We start from the raw sequence: 27567 nt of genomic DNA on the forward strand, positions 1-27567 counted from the left end.
CACAAGCTCTCACCGGCAAATTTACTTTATCCCATGTGCGAATAAAGAGCTGCTTTCTATGTGACGTCCTAGAAGTTGCAGGCATTGGCGATAAGTAAGCCAATGCAGCTCTATGAACAAGAAAATTACTCACAGGAATATCAAGAGAAGAATGAAACTGAAAGTTAGCTTTTGAATAAGCACTTCTACAATGTTTCATCCACGGCATAACGTCCCTGAGTGACGTATATTCTATTGCTATGGCTGTAGCAGAACAAAAATTGATCTCAGAACCGCTAGCTGAGAAGTAAGTATTGTTGCAATTAGAATGTCTTGGGAAGCTGTTGCTTTTTATTTTCGCTATGAAAGAAAGCTTCTTGGATTTCATTTTTTCTTTTTTTTTTTAAGAAGATACGGATGATGTTAGTTTTCTAAATTAATTTAGAATAGAAAGAAGTGTCTGTATATATAATCAAAACAAATTTGGATTGCATGTGTGTTGATTTAATTTGAAATATTGTTATGATTGTTAATTTTTAAATATGCACAAGATTTTATTGGATAGATTGTGAAAGTGTTTAAATTTCAATTAGTTTGTCATTACATTTTAAATGGATAAGAGTAACTGAAAGTATAATTCTAGTTTTCCTACTTTATCGTTGTAAGATTACTGGAAAGATTAGTGTGTTTATATAGTAAGAATAATGTACAGATTAGTGTGTGTCTAAGGTAGATGAAATTATGATGGTTTGCTTACAGGACTTAATTTTAATTTTCTCCAATATTTTAATATTATTTACATCATATTATTATTATTATTATTATCATCATCATTATATAATTTAAATAAATCTTAAGGATATTAAAACTATGCTTTAAATTTAACCAATCAAAATTTGGCAGAAAGAGAGCTTTAAATTTGGCTAGAGCCACTCCCTCACAAATGTGAGGGAAGTGGTTCGAGCCCCCGCAGACGCATTGCAGGGGTTTAATTTAAATTTCTTTCCTTGGAGCCCCAGAGTTTGAATATTTGAGAGGGTTAAAAAATCTAAGCGATGCCATATCAGAATTGATGTAAATTGATCTTAGTAATTTTTATGGTTGTAAATATCATAAGCAATAATTTTCCTTAAAAAAAAGAGCTTTTATTGACTTCTTTCACGGGTTTAATGCATTAAATGTGATCTTTGGTGTGAAACAGTGAGAGGTAAAATCTCTCATTAACCTTGCGTTTAATATTATAAAATTTACAACACATGACTAAATCCATAATTTTTATGATAAGAAGATCATATTCATTTTTATGTTTATTTTTACAATAATGCTATTTAATCTGACAAAAAAATGGGTTACAAACTTTTGATGAAAGATATAGAAAAAACTAAAATATGGAGGTCATTATAAAACACTTACTTTTTATCAAGATTTTTTATTCTTTTCATATTTTTTTGTCAAAATTTTATAACTCAAATTTTTATCAAAGTAGAGCTGTCCTTGTTTTTCATATTATTTATTTACTCATTTTTTATTATTATTCCTTTTTTTTGCTCTGAATTTGCGATCTACTCCTATAATTTTCTCGACTCTTAACTTGCTCACACTATTAAAGCCACTTAGCGCGTAGGCTCCAAAGTAGAGAAACGGTGTGTGTGTGTGTGTGTGTATAAAGCTTATTATGCAAGCAACTTCATGATCCTCACGCTTCATTTAGTGTCATAATTAAGCCCTTAAAATTTGTCGTGAAAGCTTTCTTTCAACAACATTGTAGAAAATGACTCCTACCCAAAACCGGCTTCTAATTCAAATCTCTCAATAGGCAGAGATAAGATAGGGACGCTTACCAGAAAAACCTTCTAGCTAACAAAAAATCAACATGCTATCCTAATTGCCACAATAAATCAAACTCTTTCAAAATTTGAATATACAACATCTTGCATTGCAAAACTCATCTCCCTCTCTCTGTTTCTCTGTTTCTCTCTTTCTTATCAATGATCATATGACCGGCAATAAGAACCAAAAAAACCTCCTCAAAACCATATGCACGGCCAAAGTCATTGGCTGTGGCTGTGGCTGTGGCAAGCTTAAACTTTCTGATGTACATGAACCAACACCAAAACCTAAAAGAGCCTCCAATGAAATTATTTCCCACAATCCCAAACCTTGTTCATCTTCAAGTTCTGGTTACAAAAACACTAGTGAAGATTACACTTCACTTACTACTCAAAACTCTGAATACGAAACCGATCTTAAAGTCCCAAAAGTGCTCAGCCCTTGCCCTAAAATTGTTGATAGCATTGCTGTTGTGAAGGATTCAAATGACCCATATGAAGATTTTCGACGCTCGATGCTGCAAATGATCATGGAGAAAGAAATCTACTCAAATGATGATCTTAAAGAGCTTCTTAATTGCTTCTTGCAGCTGAATTCTCCTAGTAACCATGATGTTATCGTTCAAGCTTTCACAGGGGTTTGGAATGAGGCTGTTTCCAAGAGTCCAAAGAAACCCTGTGATGATCAGTCACATGAATCCTAGCTACCTAGATTGGTTACGTACGAGTGGCCATCTAAAGACTTTGATTTCATACGTGGGAAACTGCATGGGGTTGGTCAAGACAATCTCAGAGAAGGAAATCGGGGTTTGTATGGTGATGAAAGAAAGATGTACGTACACATACATGTTGCAGTTCTGCAAGTTGTGATTTTGACATTAATAACGGTTGAGAGTCAAGTGGTTTTTTAATTTTGTTTATAATGTGAAATTGTGGTATGTATATTTGGTTATGTTTTTTACCATTCATATATGCATATCTAAAATATTCAAGATTGTCATTTATAAGTAGTTGGCTATATTTGCCGGGAGGCTTTTTGTTCAATATGATTATACAACCGTGGCTTGTTAGAGTTTACATTTACCGCCACAAATATATATTTGTCTTTCATTAGTTAATTTGCAAATATCATGAGAGATCAATTATTAAGCAACTTTATTTTGAGTCCTTGTTCAAAATTTTCTAGCTAGACACTGTCTAAAATTTTCGTCGATCCCTTGTACGATCAGAATAATTGAGATCTGCTTGGTTACCATTTTGATAGATGAAATGCATATAGCATAGTGATAATACTGGATTCCTCGTCTTTGTTAGATTAATTAATAAGAATATGATAAAAAAAAAATTTTTAAAAAATAAGAATATGATCTTATTATATCGTATAGCTATGATTAACGCATGCTTTTGCCACCCAATACTTCGTTTCTACATAATTATTGTTATTTGAGGGCATGATATAGACTGATAATAATTGATTTCAATTGACTAGTTAATGATAAGTTACAGACACATTGTATATAAACTCGTGTGTATAAAATGATGTAGCATGAAATGATTAGTTGAAAAATCAGACCTTTGTTTTGGTTCTTCTAATCAGTGAATCAGTCGAACACTCTAGCTTGCAAATTCTCTAAATAAATCGGTAGATCATAACTATCGAATATAAAAAATATAGATCAGTTGCGTCACTTGTTGTTTGGAGATGAAGAAGAAGCAGCAGCACAATAGGAGAAGGAACAAGAAGAAGAAATGCCTTGGCTAAAAATATCAATGAATGCCCCCACAATAATGCCATGGTTCTTCTTCTTATTCATCCTCAAAAACAAAGCCAACAACTCCTCTAGATGCTCCCAATACTTTAGTCCATAAGCCTCAACCATTTCCTCCATCGATCTTCGAAAATCCGAGTAAGCGTCCTCAGAATCTATGGCTAGGGCAACACAATCCTTGAATTGGAACTTAGCTGTCTCTAGTATTGAACCTGTGTTACCCGGCTGGAAATGCAGTCTCTTTGATCTCAACGCCTTAATGGCCATCTCAAGCAACTCTTCTCCGGCATCCCCCGCCGTCAACGCCTCTAGTTGAAACGTGGCTGTATCACATACATTAACAGGGTTGAGACTACTCTTGGGCATGTTGCTTTTGGTTGGGTATGAAATGATTTTGAAGTGCTTCAAAGCTGGCCATTTCCGTGAAATTTTGATTTTGGTATTTTGCAAATCCTTGAGGAATAAAGAGAGTTTCATGTCTGTGAAGAAAGTGAATTCACATGCATGTGCACGTTTTGATGTTGAATTTATAATATGAAGTGCTGTAACGTTAATGATAGGAAAATGTTTGATAGGGTCTTTCATGGTGAGAATTATTGCAGCTTTTTCAAATTGATTCTTTGATTTTTTTTTTTTTTTTGGGTTTGGAGAAAATGCAAAATATTTTACTGTTTGATGTAACCTTTCAAATAAATTACTAGCATACGGGTTCGTTACGCAAAACACTCATCCCGTGACAATGAAATATGCATGCTCAATTTACTCAAAAAAAAAAAAAAAGAAAGAGATTTAATATTGTATTGTGTTATTAGTATTATTTTAAATATTTGGATATCAATGACAAATTTCATTCAACAACATCCATTCTTGTTCTTTATTATTACTCAAATTAGGTAATTGTGATTGTAAACATTCATTGCCAACTAACTATACCTAGAGAGCAAAAGAGAGTTATTATACTACTATTAAGAAAAGAGTTCCCTTATAATTAACATTAAATAGAAATTACACGAAATGTGCAATATTAGAATTATACATTTAGATTAATTCCCGCTTAAGTTAAAAGAAAAAAGGATAATAAAGAATATTGGATCAATGATAGCTAGTGACAAATGATACCGTATTAATTCTAAGCAAATTCTCTAAGAAGTGCATGTGGTACCTACTCATAACGACACATTTCGCAATAGTAATTATCATCTAATTTGCTTTCTAATTGTCTGGTCACATTTATACCAAAGAGTGGGTGGTGGCTGATTTAATTGCAATAAAATGAATCAGTGAAATCTCTCATATTCCAGATAGCTTACGTACCAAGAACGAATGCATTCAATTTTTACACCAGAAATTCTTTCCCATTAACTGAAGTGGATCAACTACCACATTTTAGAACATGTCTCAGTCGTCGTGCATGAAATTATAATGAGTGGCATTAATCATATCTTGGCAACTGTTTCTAATTAAAGCTCGAGCGATGGCTACTTGGCTATGGCCAATGGGCTTAATTTGTTTTATAATTAATAAAAATTAGACATTTATTTTTTCTGTCTTTATTACAACTTTTTTTCTTTCTTTCCTATGAATGATACTCGAATTTTCCTATTAATTCTTTCATTTGCGCATGATTAAATTAGACTAATCATTAGAATTGGACTGTAATAAGTTTAAAAGATTCAATTGAGTCCCAACTACCCAGTGTCACACACCTATAATTTGATGAATTTTTATCATAACTAAAATTACTTATTACTCTAGTTAGCCACCCGATAAATAAATGTCACCTCAATTGAAACTCATAAATTAACACGTCTAATATTACTCATACTCATATTTTAAATGCAATTAGTTCTATATATTTTAAGCTTTTGATATCGTTCGTGTAAGCGCTAAATTAGCTCATGTTAAGGGGAAGGCGAATAGAAAACATATACAACCCAATTTATCCCTGCCCATTTTCCCTAATTTTCTCCACGTGCCCCGTTCTTAAAACGCTGAATGGACAACTACCCAGAGTGTAAGTTTGTTTGGGTCAGTCCACCATGAAATGGATAACCCGCTAAGGCCCAACAATTAGAAACCACATCCCCCCTCCCCCCCCCCCCCCCCTCCCAAAAAAAAGTGAAACTATTAGCACCCTTCATTGTTCTTATAAAACCATACTTCAAATAAATAATTAAAAATAAATAATAATTAAACAGACAGAATTTTTTTTAACCCAACAAATTACTTACATTCATAATCAATCATTTTTCTAGTTTGTACATGTTACTTCCTAGCTAAATAAAATAAATTGTACAAATTTAAAATAATCTATTTTTTATTGATTAAATATGTTTATACTTAAGATTGTTTTTAAATTATAATTTAAAATATGTTTAATCTAAGCCAATGATTAACAATAAAAGAATTCTTCACTTAGAAAACTTTTTAATTTGTGTGTAGGGTAATAAAAAGATTACAAAAAAATTAAAAAAAATAGCACATTACTATTTTGAGTTTTAACAATAAAAATTAATTGAAAAATTAGAAGTATATTTTAAAAAATAAGGGCATATTTAGAAATAATATAAATATAACTGAAGAAAGGGCTTCTTGAAGAGATTAGAAGGGTGCCAATAGTCCAACTCAAAAAAAAAATGATTTACAAATCCCCATCAACTATCATTCTCTCCATCGATTTTTGAGTCATTAGCTAATCAATGAATAAGTTTGTTTTTTTAGGTGATTATATAATTCAGTGTACCAAATATCAATATGAAAAAAAGGAGATGCATTGATGTTACAATTAGAAGTTTGTCAAATCAAATGAGAGAAAAAGATAAAAATGTCTATTCTTAAATTAAAAGAAATTATCATCCCACATAGATTTGATCCTATTTCAAGAATGAGTTAAGCATGTTTCAATCACTAAGGCTCCATTTAGTATATCTTTTCAAATAGAGCTTATTCAAGTAAAGCTTTATAAGTAAGTGTTTTCACCAAATTTTTGCAAGGATCTAATTTGTACCAATTGAGTGGTGCTCATCGGATCCAACTGAAACCGACTCAAACAAATAAATTTATATTTAAAGGCAGCTTGTGCTAAGTTTGGGATTATGTTGTTTTTCTGATGTTTGGGTAGGTGGTTTAGCTGAGGTACCCTAAGTGGTGAGCCAAAAGAACATATAGGAGCTAATATGGAGAGTAGCTCAAGTGTCCCACAGACTTAGAGTATCTAGGGTAGCTCAGGTACACTCGTACATGAAACATCAATCTGGACATCAAATTGGAAATACAACAAAATGAGCATAAATACAAAGAGCACACACTATTTACGTAGTTCAGCCTTTGTCCTACATCCACAAGAGCAAATCACCACCAATCCATTATATCAATAAAAGGTTACATAAGATTTTATATTATAAAAGATTAATAAAATAAGCTAGATAGCTATGTAGGGATCTTTGGTGTTTTAAGTAGATTTTGGGTGCAAGAGAAAGTGGCAAAACCTAACTAAAATAATGAATTTATTTTTGGGATACAGGGTGCCTCTCCTAATCTAAGTGTGTGGCTTGTTTTAGGTTTTTATGGAGATGAAGAAGAGTACAAAGAGGTTGGTTATGGTGAGAGGTTCACATCTAGAGAAAGAGAGATTGAAATGGTGGCTTAGACCAGTAAAACAATAAAAGGAAGTTAAAGGTGGAGCTGGGGGTGGTTAGCGACCACACTCCAACACTCAAGTCGGCTTCTTAAACTTGTTTATAGTGTCAAGAACTTGTAAGCTCTTGAAAATGGTGGTTGGAGGTTGAAGAAGACCTCAACCTTTTTAGTGGAGTAGGTGTGTTTGGTGATGATCGACAAAAGCAAATCTCAGTGTCCTTATATATGGAGTATCTTGGTTGCCCTGCCACGTGGCACCTTTCTAGTGGTGATTTAGCTGTCTTTTTCAAGATTCTTTTGTCCTTTCATCTTTATCATGATTTTTAGGCCGTTAGGAGCATGTGCAAAAAGGACGTTATTTGGCATGGCTTGTCTTCTTGTACATGTGTTGTATGCTATGTGAATTTTTTATGAATATTTTTCATATAAAAACATCATAAATTATAATAAAATTGATTAACATATATAATATAGAATATCAAAGAGTTGTATTCAATTGAATATAATTTATGTTATAATAATATATTATTTTATTTATATTTTTTGAAATATTTATTATTTGTTTAACATGATAATTTGTAAGGACATAAATGTAAAAATATTAGTTTTCAGATTTTTTAAGTTAAAAAAATAATTTAATATTTATTTTTAACGATTCAGATAAAAAATAAATATATCATTTAAATTCAAATATTTATCTCTATTTAAAATTTAGATTAATTTAAATTTATTCAAATTTTAAATAAAAAAACAAACCCAACCTAACGGTTTATGAAAATTTTGAAATCACTATAAGAATGTTCAAAATCTAGAAGGGCATGCGTAAGTTGACCGCCCAACCATAGTTGACCTCAACTTTCATTCGGTCTTCTCACCTGAATCACGTGTGAAACCCAAACTTAGCACTTATTTAATCACACATTTTTAAGTCAAATTATTTGCCTTAAAAAAAGTCAATTTACTTGCAAAGAATTTATTTTCTTTAATCACCAATTTAATTCCTTATTAATTTGCAAATGGCACTTTAAAAAAATCAAATTAATATAATTGGCCAAAATTAAATTTAGTACACTTCTAGTCCATACAATACGCCGGCATGTTTCTCCGGTCCGTCATGGACGAAATACACATCCCTAATTTTTTGAAAGGCATGCCAGGTCAGAAGGCTATCCGAACCGGCCTGGTGGCACTTCCCGACCGCCCGGCTCACATCCAACGTCCGAGCCACTCGGTCCAAACCACCGTACAAGCTCTGACAGAACCGCATAATGTGTTTGACGTCATAAATATTGTTACCGAAAAACACCCTGAGGATCGTCAAGAACTCGTCTAGGCCACTGGGCAAGCTCCGGCGCGTGAGGATCTTAACCAGGTACCCGAAATCGTACGCGCTGTGGAACGTGACCCAACTCACCGATTCGTTACAGACGAGTCCCGACGACATCATCAACTCGGCGAACCGAACCGAGTCAACGCCTTCCTTCCTGTTGCGCTCAAAGTCAATCCCCTGCAGTCTCAGCAGCTCTATCGAATCCGGCGCGTGGGCGTCCGTCGCGATATCGAAGTCCCGGAAGTTGAACTCCCAGATGAATTTATTGTTGCCCCCGGAGCCCAAATCCGGCAAGTTACCGGAAGAGTCAGAGAGAGTGAGGCCCACCTGGATCAAGTTCAAGGCGTCGACGTTGGATTTCAGAACCTTGTAGTGATCGGACGGCTTGCGTTGACGGAAGTAAGGCCTGGTGGAGGGGTCCACATCGGGTCGGTAGACAAGACCGGGGAATTCGGTGTCCATGGAAATAAAAGGGTACCGATCGATGACTTGGCTGATGAGTTCGAATTCGGATTCCAAATTAGACGCCCAGACTTCGCGTATTATAATCGAATTCGATGAGCTGGAATTTGAATTTGAATCTAAATCCGTAGAAAAATCTTCAACTCCCATGATGAGTGATGATGGTCAGCTAATAGCTTGCAGCTCGACGCTTCGTGGGTGAGATTTGAAAGTCCTTACTGTTGCTGGTAACTGCTGATGCTTGAGAGTTGAGAGGTGTTTGTGAAAAGTTCTAATAGAGGAATATATATAGAGGTACACCGATAGCTTATTGTGTTTCCTGGTGGTGGGCGGAGATGTTGCTTGGAAAGAGGGGGAAGTGGGTGCGTGTGTGTGTGTGTGTGTGACTGATTATTGATTAATGACTGTATTCGGTGCAAGGAAAGTCAGGGTCCACGCGTTGAGGCTTTTGACTGAGGGGAGTTACTCGCACGAATGAGGACTTGGTCTCAATTATTTATTGTGCGCGTTGTTGGTTAATTTTCCAATTAATTTTTCTCGGGGGGGTTCATTTTATTAGGGTCATGCATTGCATGCAATGCACATTTTTGTCGTTTTCATTTGATATTTAATGAATCGGATTCCTTGTTGCGTTTGGCAAAGTGAATAGAAGACAGCTGAGTTTGCACTTTGCAACTGTGTATTCCCACTTGGGACTGGATCACTATTCTGTTGTTAATTCAATTCAAACTTAATTGACTTTTTCTGTCTAAGAGCATTGTATGTGACGTGTAAGTTTCATTCTCTGAGGATTTTGTTAAATTATATCATCTGTAACTTAAATCAATCCAAAACTAATTTTTCTTTTTTCTTTTTCCTTTTTTTGCCGAAACTAACTTATATCAGTCCAAAACTAACTTATATCAATCCAAAACGTATGCTATTTCTCCTCTAGTGCCTGGCCCATTTTTGCCGAAAGTGATTTTAAAAAAAAAAATTACCGAAACACCAAAATCAACTTTTAACTTTATAAAATTATTTTTAAGCCTTTCAAATACAATCTCAACCTAAATATGTTTAGGGTGGAACTATTTACACTCTAAAAATACTTTGAACACTCTTTATTTTTTATTACATAAATATCCTTTTATGAAATTACTAATAAGGACATTATAAATTCAATTAAAAAAAAATAATTTACACAACTATTTATCACAAACCCTAAATCTTTATTGACAAATTCATCATTAAGGTATTATAAAAACTCGAAAACAACATTGTATATCTCATCATTGGTGCACATAACAACAATCCAATGCTTCCAGCAAATAGACTTAGTTTAGACTTTTTCTTACAATATCTCACAAATTATGTTAATTAAAAAAAAAAAGATTTATGCAATGTTTGGCCCAGAGATTAGGCGTTCTGAAAATTAATTGAAAAGAGTAACGGATTCAAAGAAAAAATGCTAAACATAGATGAAATGATAAAATACATGAAATTCTGAAACTTCAAGCTTAAGAATAATGGATTCAAAGGGAAAAAAAAATGTTAAACACATATGAAACGATTAAATACTTGAAATTTCAAACTTTTAAGAAAAATTAATAGTTTTCAACTAGAACACTCATCCATTCGTACACCTAAAAACCCACGAATTAATTCTTGAAACATTTTAATTTTTTGAAAGAGTTCTAATGATTTCGCATAGTCCAATAGATCCTCTTTCTTCAGATGTTATCTTCTGAGTTTGGTTTGTGAAAACAAAAGCAAGAGAAAAACGAAGGTAAAGAGAAGGAGAAAAAATGGGTGTTGGAAAGGAAAAAAAAAAATCAAAGGTTATTTTTGAGATTTAATATAGTGTACATAATAAAAATTTGATTTTTAAATTTTATAAGAGAGAGTTCTGAGTAAGTTTTTGAGTGTAAATAACCCCACCCATATGTTTAGTATCACGTCATCCGTAAAGCAAATTAATGACATTCGTTCATGTGTATTCAATATTCAGGTTGAAAGACTGGCAAACAAGCACTGGACGGTTGAAATACATTGGACAAAGCGAATCAAACCCCACCCATATGTTTTGTGGTGTCTGTTCCGTCACTTATGTCTCTGGACAAGCGAATCAAATCGACTCATTTTTAAGCCAAAGATTGTTTTAGGGAACCGTGAATTGTGATTTGTGAGTTTGGTTGTAAAGATTATCCAACGGAGATATTCTGAATTCTTTGTAATCTTGCTTTCATTTGAATAAAAGTTTCATCCAGCTTTTAAATAAAGAAAAATCTTATAACGTTATCATGAAAGATTTTCTAGAAAAGTTGAAGGATTGTGTTGACTGATAATTCGGAATTTGAGATCATTGCGGCTTGGTAGAAGGGAAAAAGAAAAAATAAAAGTTTGATTATTCCTTCAGATAGTTCAACAAAACATAAGAATCACCTTTAAATGATCGTGTGATATTTTAAGAATCTTATATTGTGTATGTAATTAAATTAATGATCAAATCTGGTCGTGTGAGTATCCTCTCGTCCGGCATCAAATTTGTTAATCAAGCTGCTAATAAAAAAAAATAAAGAATAAAACATGCGATAATCATCAGCATATCAATTAATAATTATTAAAACAATTGAGGAACAAGCTTAGAAGCTCCAATTTGCGCGTTATCTTTCCCACTTTGAGATTTGAAAGAGACTTGCAAAATTCTATTTAATTAGAAATTGCTTTCTTCATAAGTGACTATACCTATAGGTTTTTTTTTCCCCTTTTTTTAATTAACACTGCATTTTCAGTTCATGAGTCTCCTGAAATCTGCTACTGATCAATTAAAAAGCCAAATTTCTATGTACAAAACCCACTTATTTTATTTTGGAGGATATCTCACATATATATATATATAAGTTTGAGCCATAGGTTGACTTAATAACGGCAATTTGTATTATTCCATATGAACTCTACCAGTGTTGATTGTACTAGATTATTTTATAGGTTAATTAAAAAAAAAAGATGATTGATGATTTGGAAACGTAAAAAAAAAGATTGATAGTTAAGATAAATTAACTTTTTTAATAATGAAAATATTATTAAAAAGTCTAAGTATAAAACCAAGGTTTTGGATTCTTTTTATACTAACCTTAAATACTGAGAATTTATCAAAATAGACAAATCTGAAATATTATTTTATAATAAAATTCTCCTAATCAAAATAAGGAAAACAAAACAAACAAAGTCCAAGTCTGATATCTCTATATATAATTCTTGAAAGTAATAAGAAAAATAAAAAAAATAACTTAAAACTGCAAAATGACCAAAAAAGAAACAAAATTTCTAGCTCGACCATGAGACATAATAGCGTATTCAGTTTTGGTTTTGGTTTGTCTCATCGCAAGTTTTGAAACAGTTTATTATATGCCCAAAATAAATACTTGTAACTCAAGTTATGACCTTTAAAAGATACCTTATTTATCTTGCACAACTATCTTACATCAGTAACTCTTTATACATTTAAAAAATTCTATCAAAATTAAGAGAGAAAATGATGAAATAAGTAGATTTTTAAACCTTATTTTTGATAAAAATGATTATGAAATAATAAGATACTTTTGATATTTCAACGATAATCACGCATTGAATTAGCATAAGAAGAATCCGATAAATCATACGTTAGATAGGTACAGTAAAATTTAGAAATTATTATTTATGTTCTCATTCAAGTTATTATTATGATGATGATAATGATGATGTTCTTTCTAATAGCATGTGCTTATTACAATCATCAACTTGATAAATTAAAGTATGAAACAAATAAATCACAATCATGCTTGTTCAAAGTTATGAATGATATAACTATTTGAAATGAGACAATTTCTAAAATAAGTGAATTTCAAGTGAGACGGCTGCGGGGTGGGGTCGTTCTTGCCTGCGGGTGAAGCTTCTACAACTTGGTGTTTGTTGGACTTTATCACTCAAAATTTCACCATTACGAGCATCCCCACTTAGCTTTCACAATTTTAATCCATATATTTTGTATAAGATTTAAATATCGAAAAGAAAGTTCTTTCAATGCCCCCAACTTGAGATAACCGTAAAATCAAGATTTAAGGCATCCTAAATACGCTTCACAAGTTGCTTTGGATTAGGATATGTGAAGCTGCTTTGGATTAGGATATAACACCCATTACCGTTTATTCGGAATTGGACACGTTGTTTTTTCATTCTGTTATTAAGGTTTGGATAAGGATAAGAAACTTTACCTTTTACGCATCTACTGCCATGAAATGACATAGCTAGTAATAAATTGTAGGGATAGACGAGATACATAATTAAGGTTATGTTTAGAATTGAGGTGTCGTAATTTTTAAGTTATAGCTGATGTGGAAAAAAATTGTAACTATTAAATAAAAATTAATAATATATAGTAAATATAAATTTTAAATAATAATTTTGATAAAATTATTAAAGATATAATAGATTTTTTATTATACAAGTGAAAAATCATATTAACATACCTTGCAAAGTACAACAGTTAGTGTTTACCAAACACTTTAGTCCTTGTCCAACTTCAATCTCAAATACACCTTAACTGACTTTATTTTTCATCATTAACGTGACACTGAGGACAGGTCATATGTGATAAACTACGTATGTATCTTAGCTGTGTAGCGCAACATCACTCTTAAAGTCGAGAAGAAAAGCTACTAAATTTCTCCGAAGCTACTCGTAATCTTAAATGTTGCATTTCAACATTTTATTTATTCATTTGGGATGAACATGTGTGAGTAGATGTTTAATGGCCAACCAACAAAAGTTATATGTTAGCAATTTAAATGGGTTTCTCAGAGGTATGGAAGCCCGGCCCAGTAAAAGTTTATACACTTTGATCACATCTTTAAAAGCCTATAAAAATGTCGCGAGATTTCTTTGAAGCCAAGAGTTCAAGGAGCAAGACCGACACTAAAGGTAGCAAAAGTGCAGACCCTTTTCTACACCAAATAACATGTTTACGTCGGTTGTGGTTGCAAGCGTTTGTTTCATTTTCAATTTACGATTAATAAGAACTTTAATCATGTGTCCTTAATATTAGTCAAGATATAATTATTTCCCTTAATTAATCTATGAATATGTGAGTTTGTGTCTGTGGATATTTGTGTCTCGAGTGTTTTGTTGGAGGATTTAACATAAGATTTCTAAATATCCAACCCAAAATACTAACATTTTAAGTGGAGTGACATACCTCCTTATAAACTCAAGTATCTCATATTTACTAGCTAATGTGGAACACAGCTCAATATGTTTATTTCTTTTTTCGTTTCTATAATATTTTTGTAAACTTTCAGTGTTGTTATCTAAAATATTTTCTACGAGCCTCGCTTCTTTTCAGCACTTCCAAAAATTTTATATGAAAACCATATATTATTTGACAAACACGGTTTTGGTTTATTTGTTCTACATTTAGTATATAATTAGCAATTAAACGTACCTTGATGGACTTAGATATGAAAGTTAATTGTCACCTTTATAACATTTACATTACTAATTCTTCATACACCTTCATTAATCGAACTTCATCTGATCGCCCAATTCATACTACGTAATATCTTCCTCAAATTCTATTTCAATCTACTACACTGTACATATTTTATTGGCCATAAATTGCATAGCAAATATCATGAGTCAGGATCCAGTCCATCGGCGGAAAAAAAGGAAATGAGTTGCTGCTTATTTGATTGCAATTGGGGTCCCCTTAAATAACTTGATAGAACGAATTTTTGTAGTTTGGATCATTCATACGGTAGAAATCTCAATAATTAAATCTTAAATTGAGTTCAACTATTATGTGTTATTCATTTATTGGCTAATAAATTTCAAAACTAATAAATTAATATTCTACCATCAAACATATTAGCGGACATCACTCGATAATCTTAGGATCTTAACATAACTCTTCATCCTATCTGTTTTATCACCTAGCCTAACAAAACAAGGCCACATGGTAAATTAAAAATACCTGCAATAGTCAGCAATAGATAATATGCTAAATTTCAAACATTCTACAAAATTAAAGAGAGAAAAACATTTATTATTTAAAAAATATTAATTGAAGTGCATTTTAAAATCTTAAATACTAATGTAATTTTTTAAATAAATAAATTGTAAAATCTTATTTAAAAAGGGCTCCGGTTTCCATATCATAGCAAGAACCCACTTCTCAGACATCGCCAACTCGTACGTCTGATCCGTCGATTCCATGAGTTGATGATGATGAATAGATGATGGATTTTCTGAAGTTGAATTTGAATCACACCGTACAGGTCACAGCTATATATTATTAAATATTAACTGCTAGCTCAGCTGCTATCATAACCATATATTGATTGAAATAATTGAATGGCATTAATAATGATGAAATTTGCTCACTTAATTACTTGCCCCCAGTTGTGACCATGGTGAATTTAATTTGCTACTGCATCAGTACAAATTACAATTGTTACAGTTAGCTACTTCCAATTTTGCATTTATTCGGTTTTCTGATTGAACAAGAAGAATTTTATGTCTTTATACATACAATTGGACACACACACAAACACGCGTATAATTGATTGTCACCCTAACATAACTTAAAAGCCAAATAAAATTCATCCATTAGTCCACCTAAATTATTGTTTTGTTACTCATTTGTATACTAAAAAACTTAGTTATAAGTTTTGGTAGGGTAAAAACTCGTTTAATTCTTATATTTTGAGGTTATGCTTATTTAGTTCTTATATTTTTAAAAGTACCTCAAAACATCTTTATTATTAAACTATTGACATCTATGTTCTTACTTTTGTTCTTTTTAGCTTATTTTTAAAATATTATCTTCTCACAATAATGTTTCTTTTTTTAGGACATTAATAAACGGAAAAAAATATTAAATTACCAATTTAACCTCAAAAATAAAAAATAAAATAAAAAGAATATGTATTAATTTTTGTGGAAGTTCACATATGTCCAAAATTTAATATTGTAAAAAAATTAAGTTACCAATTTTTTTAGACATTAATAAAAAAATTAATATATGAACTCCTTAGCAGAGCATTCCACAAAAATCAATATATATTCTTTTTGTTTTTATTTTATTTTTTTGGATTAAATTAGTAATTTAAAATTTTCTTTTTATTAATAATGTCCAAAATAAATATTATTGTAGAGGGATAATATTTAAAAGCAAACTAAAATGAATAAAAAGTAATGACAGGAGTGTCAATAATCTAACAGCAAGAATGTTTTAAAGTATTTTTAAGAATATAGGGATTAAACAGACACTAATTTCAAAATATAAGAACTAAACAAGTTTTTATTTGTTATAATAAATATAGCCTAGGAAAATTCTATACATATACGTTGAAATTTTCTTTAATATTATCCTAGTTTATTAATAAGTGGGCATTTATTTTGTATTATTATGTTAATTTCTTAAAAGAAAACATAAAGAATTAAAATTACATAAATCCTTCTTTTTCTTTTCAAAAAGTTTGAATGGAAATTTAAATCTCACCTAATAAACACCAACCACTAGTCTACTTTTGTTTGTTGTTAAGAGTGGTAACTGAATTGAGCTTGAGACCAGAGGCATTGCCAGCTATATGAGCTAGCTCTGTTCATTTTGTGTTAAATGATTCTTAATACGTTCTTTTGGAAAATACATAAAAATCATGCATTTGATCATTTGCTGGTGGAATTAAAAATCATTTAAACTCTGTTTGAAATTGAGGTTGGATTGTCGAAACTTAAAAGGTAGAATATTAAAATATTTAATAAATATTAATTTTTATAATTTAAAAATTAAATTAATTTAATTTTATAATTATATGGTAAAAAATTATATTATATTTTTATTAATTTTATTTTCACACACTTGTTAAGGTGTATAACACGTAGCCACGTAGAGCTTGTTCAGGTGTATTACACGTAGCCACCTAGAGATTCGTTTTTTGTCAAAATCAGTATTTGTTAACTGCGGTTTTCCGTAACATAAAAAGACCCCACTTCTCAGAGAACGCCCAGTTGTACGTCTGATAAATCAAATCCGACGATGATTGATCTTCCTAAGTTGAATCGCACCGTACAAGTCACAGCTATGTATAGATTGTTAATTACTAGCTGAGCTGCTATCATAACCATTTGATTGAAATAATTGAATGCATTAATAACGATGAAATTCGCGCACTTAATTACTTGCCCCAGTTGTGACCACGGTGAATTTAATTGGCTGCTGCATCAGTACGACTGTTAAAGTTGGCTATTTCCAAGTTTGCATTTATTCGGTATTGCGACTGAACGAGACGAATTTTATTTCTTCATACATGCAATTGGACACACACACACACACACACACACACACACAAACATAAGGTAAAAAAAAGTAAAAAAAACAGTGGGTTATGTCGGCTAAGGGATCAATTTTATCTGGTTTTTAAGTTACATTAAACTCACTGTTTTTTTTTTTATTTACATGGAGACTATTACTAGAGTACAACTCATATTACATAACATTATAATTGATATTTATAAATATTCGAGAAACATCAACTCCATTCACATAAAAGATTACTTTTATTGAAATTTGAGGAAATAATTAAACCCATAATACTTTTGTGGGTGTTCGAATCACTACTCTCACAATTATGAGGTAGTGAATTGGCCAAGTGGTTCATTAAACTCACTGTTTTATTATTCATTTTTACACTAAACAACTTAATTATAGGTTATAATAAATATAACTCAGGAAAATTCTACACATACGTTGGAATTTTCTTTAATATTATGAGTTGCAACTTATTGGATTGCAATTGGGGTCCCTTCAAATAACTTGAGCATAACGAATTTTTGTAGTTTGGATCATTCATACGGTAGAAATCTCAATAATTAAATCTTAAATTGAGTCCAATTATTATGTGTTATTCATTTATTGGCTAATAAATTTCAAAACTAATAAAATTAATATTCTACCATCGAAACATATTAACAGACATCACTCGATAATCTTGGGATCTTAACATAACTCTTTATCATATCTGTTTTATCACATAGCCTAACAAAACAAGGCCACGTGGCAAATTGAAAATACCTGCAATAGTCAGCAATAGGTAATATGCTAATACGGTTTTCATATACATGTTCATATTACACGTAGCCACCTCAAGATATGTTTTTTTTTTGTCAAAATTAGTATTCGTTAAAGTATCACCAAAAGGTTCTACTAATTTTACACTAAACAACTTAATTATAGGTTATAATAAATATAACTCAGGAAAATTCTACATATACGTTGGAATTTTCTTTAATATTATGAGTTGCAACTTATTGGATTGCAATTGGGGTCCCTTCAAATAACTTGAGCATAACGAATTTTTGTAGTTTGGATCATTCATACGGTAGAAATCTCAATAATTAAATCTTAAATTGAGTCCAATTATTATGTGTTATTCATTTATTGGCTAATAAATTTCAAAACTAATAAAATTAATATTCTACCATCGAAACATATTAACAGACATCACTCGATAATCTTGGGATCTTAACATAACTCTTTATCATATCTGTTTTATCACATAGCCTAACAAAACAAGGCCACGTGGCAAATTGAAAATACCTGCAATAGTCAGCAATAGGTAATATGCTAATACGGTTTTCATATACATGTTCATATTACACGTAGCCACCTCAAGATATGTTTTTTTTTTGTCAAAATTAGTATTCGTTAAAGTATCACCAAAAGGTTCTACTAATTTTACACTAAACAACTTAATTATAGGTTATAATAAATATAACTCAGGAAAATTCTACATATACGTTGGAATTTTCTTTAATATTATCCTAGTTTATTGACAAGCTGGCATTTATTTTGTATTACTGTGTTATTTTGTTGAAAGAAAACACAAAAAATCTAAATTACATAAATCCCTTTATTTCTTTTCTTGGAATGAAAATAAGAAGTTCACCCAATAAACACCAATTGTTAGTCCGTTTTTGTATTATTGCTAAGAGTGGTAACCGAATAGAGCTTGAGAGCAGGGGCAATGGCAGCTATGTGAGCAAACTCTGTTCATTCTGTGTTAAATGATGTTTGATCATTTGCTAATGAAACTAAAAACCATTTTCTTTGAATTGCAGCATAGAGAATATAACCATTTTCTGCTGAAACATCAATAGTACACGTAAGCACACCATTTTGCACCACAGATTTTAGCACCTTGACAAAAGACTATTCCCATTTGCTACAGAGCATAGCAATAAAGATAAAAGAGGAATTTAAAATTTCTTCATTTGAAGCTGTATAGATAGATACAATAACAAAAAGTAGCACGGTTCGGGGAAACCAAAATTTTTGCTGTCCATTTGGATAACTGATAATCCCTTGTATATGAAGAGCGCTTGACAAAGCAGTAAACAGTGAATCCAACAGCACAGAATGATAATCGACACACAAACATATTTGAATACACAATCGAACAAAAACTTGTACCAATGATACTGCTATGATTGACAAAATCCTAACCGCTAGGTTACACTCTCATAGACATACTCGGCATAAAGAAATCTTGCATACATAACATAACAATATGAGAATGATCAAAACCTTTCTGCCAATCTGGCAGTCACTGCTCTAAGTTTTGAATACACCTTTCCAGCAGGAGATCCTAAGATGAGACTGCAAAGGGAATCCCTTGCAATCTTAATATTGGCAAAAGATCCTAGTATGTGAATTTTCGTATCAGCAATGACAATCCTTGTCTTTGTTGCATTTTCGATCGCAAACTTTGTTTTGCCACCTTTACCAGAAAGCCTTCCGATAGCACGCGACAAATGCTCACCTCTAAGTGTCTTGACATCCTTGATCTCAAAAGATTCCACATACAGCTCATCCAAACGCAAAAGGGCAATGGCATCAATAACATCAAAACCAAGCATGAATGCATGAACAAAATCTGCACACTTCTGCAGATTACTTATGTCTGGTGTGTCTGCTCTAGTCTTCAATTCAACCCTACGAGCCTTGAGGTTCATACGGATGTCAATCTTCATCTGCTCAAAAATTGGAGTGTAGATATCCATCCATACTTTCTTGAGAGGCGAATATCGATGGGGTGGAACGTTAACCTTCCGAAACTGAACTCGACCATCAGACATTTCATGAGCCTTCAATGGCTCAAACAGGGGCTTCGGTGGCAGAGGCCCGGGTTCATTTTGCGTTTGAGATGAGACTGTTTCAACATCCATGGAAGACTGCATAGTGAAGAACCAGAAGATCTGAAGAGATAAGAGGTGCATAAAAATGTCAGAGCATTACTAGCAGCAAACCTTCAATACACCATTATACAAATTCTAGATAAAAAGGAACAGAGAATGGAAAAATACAAAAAAATAGATTGAATTATTTTTGACTTTTTTTCGCCTTTAGAACATTGAACCTTGCAAGAAAATGAACAACAACAATCAAACAAACAGCTCAGACAAAGTTGTCGACGCCAGCCTTTATAGGTCGAATGTTAATCAAATTCTATTCAAGCTTAAGGCCTTATTTGGTATTGTGCCTGGACAGCTGTAACTTATAAATTACAACATTGAAGTATTTAGTGAACATTTTGCTATAGCTTGAAAAATAAATTGATTTCATCACCCTTATATAATTAAAAAAAAACCCTAAATATCTTTACTTTTTTATTAAAATTATTATATGAAACATATTTAATCAAACTACCAATTTTTTTTTATAATTATAATTTCCTTTCCTACAACAACTACAGTGCTTCAATACCAAACAAGACCTAAACAATCAATAAGACCCCATCGAAGAGTTAAATTTTTTTTTAAAAAAAAGAAGATAATTTGGTATCACATGAGCTTCGTAATTGTTCAATACGTCTCTGTTTAGTTCAATCAGCCACCCAAACAGTTCCTACAGCCAAACAGCTTTATCAAGAATTCATACATAAATATATTTAAAAAAAAACACACAAAGATTTTAATTTTATCACGATTCAATCTACCAAAAGCAAATAATAAATATAAATCGTGCCTTCTTCTATTAAAACAATTTTAAAAAAAGAACCGAATACTGTTGAAATTTACCTGGTAAGAGCTTTATATCTCTCCTCTTCGTCTATGGCGGCAATGACGGTGTGAGGTTCAAAGAATTAAAGAGAGAGGGTTTTGGAGTAGCGTTTCTCACCGTGCAGCAAAAATAATAAGAGCTGTTGGATGAATTGCTGCAGAATCGACGGTTGAGATTGCATTTGAATTAAAAGCGGGGGGAAGGGGAAAGTCGGAAACCCGTAATATGGGTTCGTAAAAAGTGGACCGGTGTGAAACGGGTGAGACAGTGAAAAAAAAAAATTTATTTTTATTTTTAATAAAAAGAAGTGAGAAAAATATCATCACTCAATTTTTAAAAAAAAAACTCATTTTCACTCTAATTTTTCAATTAACATCATTTATTTCAAAAAATATCTTTATTAAAAAATAAACAAATCATTAAAAAATAAACATTTTTTTTCTTTTCTCTCATATGCTATTTCTCAAGTTTATTATATATTTAACTTCTCTTCTCTTACATTCCCCTTTTTTAATTGATTCAAAGTTTGAATCAAATATTGACTCCTAAAATAAATTTTAAATTAAAATATTGATTCTATACTTATTTAATACTTAGTTTATATTCCAACTGATATGTCACCGTTAGAATTTTTAATAACGGTTAATAATTTATTATCATTCAAGCTAATAGTGACACATCATTAATCACATTGGCTGGGACATAAATTAAGCATCCAACTAAGTATAACATTAGCATCACTCCCAAAAAAAAAATACTTAATCACAAAATTTAACAAAACCCAACAATAGAACTCATGATATGTTGGTGGTAGAGGGATTGAAAGTGATGAAAATAAGTGGGTGGGGTGATGGGGCTGCTTGAGAGAGAGAGAGAGAGAGAGAGAAAAGAAATGAAACTAAAAAAATTATTTTTTATCAGGGTTATTAGAAAAATTATTGAACAAATTGAAAAATGAGGGCCCACTAAATATTATTACTTGGTATGAAGTATGATAGATCATATATGCGGATGTCTATCAATTATATTAATGCATGCAACTCTAGATTTTTTATCTCTCAACAAGTAACCTTTAACCTTCCTACAACTCTTTTTATCTCCCTAATTTAAGAATTATTATATCTTATATTTATGATCTATTATTCACCACTTTATTGTTGTATCACTATAAAATGAGGTCTTTTTTCTTTATTTGTACACACTTAGATTGAATATACTATTACATATATCATTTGATTTATTGTCTCTTTCTCTTATTATATTGTTATGCTACTGATTGATCAATAATTTAATATTATTCCATTTCTTAGACTTTTTTTTCCCACTGCTACTTTTCTTACTTATGGTTTTTACAACATTAATTATTACGTTAAATTAGTTTTAGAAAACGTCAAATTATTTCAAAAAAATAATACATTAAACAAGTATTTTTTTTTTCAAAATTTTGGAAGGCATTACACTAGCTAGTATGTTCGACTGTTTTTCCTTTTTTTTTTTTTTGACATTATTTACAGTATGTAACCACAACTTAAGCTTACTAGCCTATTTAAGCCGAGCATAGGAACTTAAAGAGAATTCCCCTCTCTCACGTCCTCCTATTGATTCACAGAATTTAACAAAACCCAATAATAAAAATTGAAAATAATAAAAAATACTTCTAAATACTTGTAATGTTTTTACTTGTAGCTGTGTTTGATCCTAAATAAATTGATTGCATTGTACTGGCAATTTTAATTTGTGTCAAGGGAATTGCATTTGGGTTTAGTGATTACTTTGTTGATAAATTAGTTTGTCAGTTAACAATGCATAATGAGCGCAATGGATCCTCATCTAAAATTGCATGTGCCCTGCGCATGCATGGGAGCAGCCTCAAAATTTGTTTAATAAAAGACTTAACTAGACAAATGAAATGAGAGATGTTTAATGAGATTCTGACTGAGGAATGCACAATGATTTGTTCTTGGAACGTGAAGCAGATAAGAAACCATCGCAACTTGTTGATCTATACTTACTAAGAACAAGTCTAAAAAGATTATAAATGTACGTAGGCTTTGCATAGAAGTTTCCTCAAGGGATGGATAAAGCTATCTTGTTGTAGTCAAGGGCCGATGATTTATCATAAAGCTATATATCTTCAGATATTTCATGACTACTCTTTCTTTTTTTAAAGAAAAAAATTGAGAGAAAGTAATTTAGTTATACATATTCAGGAAGAAGCTTAAGTAGAATTCCGGCGGATAAGAAGGGTTCCGCTCCAAGAGTGAAAGAAATGCTTCTATTTTATTCTCTTTCATTATTTTTTTGTATAGGGAATTTGTTATGTATATATATTTTTCAGTGTGTAGCCACAAGCCAGAAGAATTTGTTCTGTATATTTTGCATTCAACTTTGGCGGCCACGGAAAGAGCTATTCTCCAGTTTAGTCTCTGTACATGCGGGGGACCGAGCAACTTGTAAGATTTAACTGCTGACTTATTATTTTCCACTAATTTCATGCATTGCTGGTCTTCTGTCAGACCTCATTGAATTTCTTGCATCATTAGTACGCAGTACAAAAATATTTATAAGATTTTGTATATTAATGAATTATGTATCTCATTGAATTTCTTGCCTCATTAGTACTCAGTACAAAAATATTTATAAGATTTTGTATATTAATGAATTGTATATCTCATTGAATTTCTTGCCTCGTTAGTACCCAGTACAAAAATATTTATAAGATTTTGTATATTAATGAATTATGTATCTCATTGAATTTCTTGCCTCATTAGTACTCCGTACAAAAATATTTATAAGATTTTTCATTGGTAGGCCGCATCGAGATCATTTTATTTATTTATTTTAGGATACTGCTTTGATGGAGAGTCATTTTTCTTGCCAATAGATGCTAATTAAGATATTATGAAAAGGATGGTGATGGGTTTATATCCTTGGATTTGGATCTTCTCCTTTTTTTTTTTTTTTTAAATTCTTTTGTATTCAATGATCAAAATTTACTTAATTTTTATTCTTCCATAAATGATTTTTTTTTTTCTCTTGATGTTTTTCGTCTTCTTTTTTTTTTTTTTTTTTTTCACAACCCTTTTCTTTTGATACAATGGCGCCTAGCGGAAGGCCTGCACGACGAGCTATTAGCTCAATGCTAGAGCATGCCTCTGATAATTGTGTCGTTGTACCTAGGCTGTGAGGGCTCTCAGCCACATCATTTGCTTCTTTTGGGAGTGGCTTGCTTTGGTGTTTGGACATATTATGTAACAGGATTTTATGGTCCTGGAGTGTCTGACCCGTATAGTCTACTAATGTAAAATTCATTAAACAGAAAATTTTTATTGGGAACTTATTAATGTAAAAATAAATAAAGAAATATGGGGAAAAATGGCCATACAAGAAGAGTTTGTTGTGTGTAAATCTCCCACCAACCATAAACTCACTTGATCAACTCCTTATCCTTCATCAAATATGTATTATGCGTTGCTAACTGACCTTGGAAATCGTTTGGTTGTTAATTGATTGTGCAATTTTGCTGCTTTTCTTTTTGATTTATTTCTTAATTCGATTTCTAATACATTTATCGGGCATTTCTTCCTACCTGTTAATTTGATTAGAAGATCCATAAAGAATATGGAAGTGATTTTATAAAACCATTATGATTGAAGTTGTTTAATTAGGACTCTTCTTTTTCTTCCATGTTTATCGGGACTCAATTTTTAAAATTAGGGAAGACAAAAAAAAAAAAAAATTAATAAAGTAGTTTATCAATTTATGGAAAAATAAATAAAGTAAATAAATCTAGACCATTCATCACAAAATTGCCATATATTATGAGATCTTCAAAAGATTAAATAAAATTAGATTAGAAGTGGATAGAAATCCTATATATGTTCTTAATACTTGAAGTCTTGAATCAAGACAAAAAAATAATTGGGTTTCCACACAAAATCAATCCCTTATACGTAATTAACTTTGATGCCACTGTTACCGATCTGCCACCATTGCTCTTTGAAAATTTTCTAATTGTACTTTATACTAGTTAAACCCCTTCTAGATTAAATTATTAGAACCGCCACTAATGCATAAAATGGTGAATAGTGATAATCCTCGGTGACAAGCTAAATGCTGCAATCTTCTATTAGTTACTACAGCAAGATTAAAAGGGGAAAATGTTGGCATCATCAGATTTTAATTTCATTTCATAATGTAAAAGACACAGCACTAAAGTTTGGAAACTTATTAATTAGTCCATGTGCCAATAATATATAAATTGTGGCTGTACTCTACACATGTAACACATTTGCTGGGATATTAATTAATGGGAGCATAGATGGAACTGAAGAGAAGCAGAGGAAAGTACGGCGGCAATAAATGAAAAAGCTAGCAAGCTACACATGCATTTTACAAGATGAAAAAAAAAAAGCTGCTCAAGTGATCTGTCTCTTTTTATTATGTGTTGCGACTCTCTAAATTATTATTAATCTTGGACATTTGAACTCTCTTCATTGTGGAAAACTAAAGAAGATCTTGTAGATAAGTGTTAAATAAAGAAATAATAATAATAGTTAGTTAAACAAGGGCATAGTAAAGGAAAAGACATTGTATGAATTATTATTACAAAGTTTACAAGTTACATTGACAAGTAGATAAGTTTTGATTTAATTGTTACAAAATAGCCTAGAGATATAAGCATTGATGTGAACCTATATCCATTTATTTATAAGATTAAAAAGTTAGCTGTGCATATGAACCCTAGTGTCCCTTGTTGCTAGCTATGGACCTTAATTGCTAGATCAAATTATCAGCTTTAATTCAAGATGTATGAGATAGTAGAAAGTCAACAACTAATGCCAGTAGGAATTAATTGATCCAAAAGACTTAGTTCTTTTAAAGGATAATAACGGATCTATTACGCTCTTGTAGTTAATGATTATTGACTGATTCGTAATTTCACGCAACATTTTGGCCTCTTCGAATTCTGTAGAAATTAAAATCAAAAAGTTTCAAAATATGAGTGATCAGTTTCATGTTACGTTATTTGACTATTATTAATTAGCAGATTTTAAGGTTGAGTTGCATGTGTTTCAGATTTAAAAAAAGAAAAAAGAAAAAGGAAAAGGCTTAACAATCAATAATGGCACTGCATTGCGTATACGACCAGAGTAATAATTGATGATGAAATTTGATTAGCCGAATCGATAAGCACAAGGTCCCTTTCAACTATCTGTCAAACTTTTACTAGCTCAACCACCATCAAAACCATTGAGTACATGCATTAATAAATGATAATTTTTCTCAATTACTTGCCCGGTCGTGACCACTGTGAATTCAATTGGCTGCTGTAAATATATAGATATTGAGTAAAATGATCTTGGCTGGTCGGGGACGGTGCCCACCGCATGATGAGTACCAGTGTCAAATGGTGTTATTTAGTTAATTCACAGTTTGAAGATTATTTATAAGGAGTTATAAACATTTTATTATGTGTATAGGTGCTTATTAATGGCGGATTCAAATACTTAAATTAGGAGAACTTAGTTTAAAAAAATTTAATTTAATTTGGGGTATTAACACTTCTTCTTCTTCTTTTTTTTTAAATCTGTTCACTTAATCATTTAAAATCTCAAAGACTAAAATTCTATTATTTGCTTTTAAATTTTTAATTTTAAATGGTGGAGCTCATTGCGGTCACTTTGTGAACTTATCTTTTAAAAAAAAATTATATGGCTCTTGAAATTTGATCAAAGTCTCCAAAACTTCTAAATATCACTCTTACCGGTAACTATAAATATTTTGTCATATAAAAATATGCCCAAATTCTTTTTATTTAACTTTTTCAAAATGAACTTCTTATTTGCTACTATATAGTGTACATTACTACCCACTAAATCATCTTCATATACATATTTATTGCATAGTTTATTCATAACTGGGCACTTATTTTCTGTTAGAGTGATGATACAACCACAAACTCTTGTATAAATTTATCTTGTACAAACTGATTTATCATTAATTCATTGATTGAATGAAAATATAAAATAATAAAAATAAATCATGCGGGCCAAGAGATTTTTAATTCAACTAATTTTATCATGTCACATCAGTTTGTACAAAATAAAATTGTACAAGGGTTTGTACCTATATTATTACTTTTTCTGTTATTCTATTTTTCCTTTATTTTTTTATACCAAAAAAATAAAAGAAAAAAAAAACAAATCAAGAATCAAAAGGAGATGATAAATCTCACCCACTAAACACCAATCCTTACCTCTTATTATTACTCAAATTCAGCTAATCGTGGATGTAAAACGCATTCACAGTCATTCGAACTGAACCAAGGAAATACACAAACCCTTCTTCTCTCCACCTATTCTCTCCAAATCTAGCAATATCTTAATTCCTGCATTCTTTAATTCTCTTATCCCAATAAGAGATTTTCTCAATTGAACAAACTAGCACCCAAAATCGATTCACACAGCTACAAGAAACAAA

The 27567-nt window shown here is 31.3% G+C and overlaps 4 protein-coding genes across 5 annotated transcripts; 1 reads left to right on the forward strand and 3 right to left on the reverse strand.

Annotated features, from left to right (window-relative positions):
• Nucleotides 1-1871: 1871 nt before the first annotated feature.
• Nucleotides 1872-2655, forward strand: LOC18034851 (transcription repressor OFP6). The gene has a single exon (XM_006424074.2). The coding sequence runs from the start codon at nucleotides 1976-1978 to the stop codon at nucleotides 2510-2512; it is 537 nt and encodes a 178-aa protein (XP_006424137.1). The 5' UTR covers nucleotides 1872-1975; the 3' UTR covers nucleotides 2513-2655.
• A 626-nt stretch (nucleotides 2656-3281) lies between these two features.
• Nucleotides 3282-4103, reverse strand: LOC18034562 (transcription repressor OFP13). The gene has a single exon (XM_006424075.2). The coding sequence runs from the start codon at nucleotides 4052-4054 to the stop codon at nucleotides 3494-3496; it is 561 nt and encodes a 186-aa protein (XP_006424138.1). The 5' UTR covers nucleotides 4055-4103; the 3' UTR covers nucleotides 3282-3493.
• Nucleotides 4104-8239: 4136 nt separating this feature from the next.
• On the reverse strand, nucleotides 8240-9373 carry LOC18034552 (probable CCR4-associated factor 1 homolog 11). The gene has a single exon (XM_006424076.2). It carries the CDS (start codon nucleotides 9156-9158, stop codon nucleotides 8280-8282), a length of 879 nt encoding a protein of 292 aa, XP_006424139.1. The 5' UTR covers nucleotides 9159-9373; the 3' UTR covers nucleotides 8240-8279.
• A 10105-nt stretch (nucleotides 9374-19478) lies between these two features.
• Nucleotides 19479-21220, reverse strand: LOC18033871 (RNA-binding protein pno1). 2 transcript variants are annotated; one of them, XM_024179177.1, is made up of 3 exons: nucleotides 21102-21220; nucleotides 20869-20928; nucleotides 19479-20279 (listed from the first exon to the last, which is right to left on the reverse strand). In XM_024179177.1, exon 3 carries the CDS (start codon nucleotides 20259-20261, stop codon nucleotides 19602-19604), a length of 660 nt encoding a protein of 219 aa, XP_024034945.1. In that variant the 5' UTR covers nucleotides 20262-20279; nucleotides 20869-20928; nucleotides 21102-21220; the 3' UTR covers nucleotides 19479-19601. The 2 variants fall into 2 exon arrangements, with proteins under 2 accessions (XP_024034945.1, XP_006424140.1); XM_006424077.2 differs by lacking the exon at nucleotides 20869-20928.
• Nucleotides 21221-27567: the final 6347 nt, after the last annotated feature.

The sequence above is a fragment of the Citrus clementina genome, unplaced genomic scaffold (assembly GCF_000493195.1).
Source record: "Citrus clementina cultivar Clemenules unplaced genomic scaffold, Citrus_clementina_v1.0 scaffold_8, whole genome shotgun sequence".
NCBI lineage: Eukaryota > Viridiplantae > Streptophyta > Magnoliopsida > Sapindales > Rutaceae > Citrus > Citrus x clementina.

Bases quoted from the DNA above. Each gene is read 5' to 3' on its own strand.
- LOC18034851 (XM_006424074.2), top strand. From the start codon at position 1,976: ATGACCGGCAATAAGAACCAAAAAAACCTCCTCAAAACCATATGCACG.
- LOC18034562 (XM_006424075.2), bottom strand. From the start codon at position 4,054: ATGAAACTCTCTTTATTCCTCAAGGATTTGCAAAATACCAAAATCAAA.
- LOC18034552 (XM_006424076.2), bottom strand. From the start codon at position 9,158: ATGGGAGTTGAAGATTTTTCTACGGATTTAGATTCAAATTCAAATTCC.
- LOC18033871 (XM_006424077.2), bottom strand. From the start codon at position 20,261: ATGCAGTCTTCCATGGATGTTGAAACAGTCTCATCTCAAACGCAAAAT.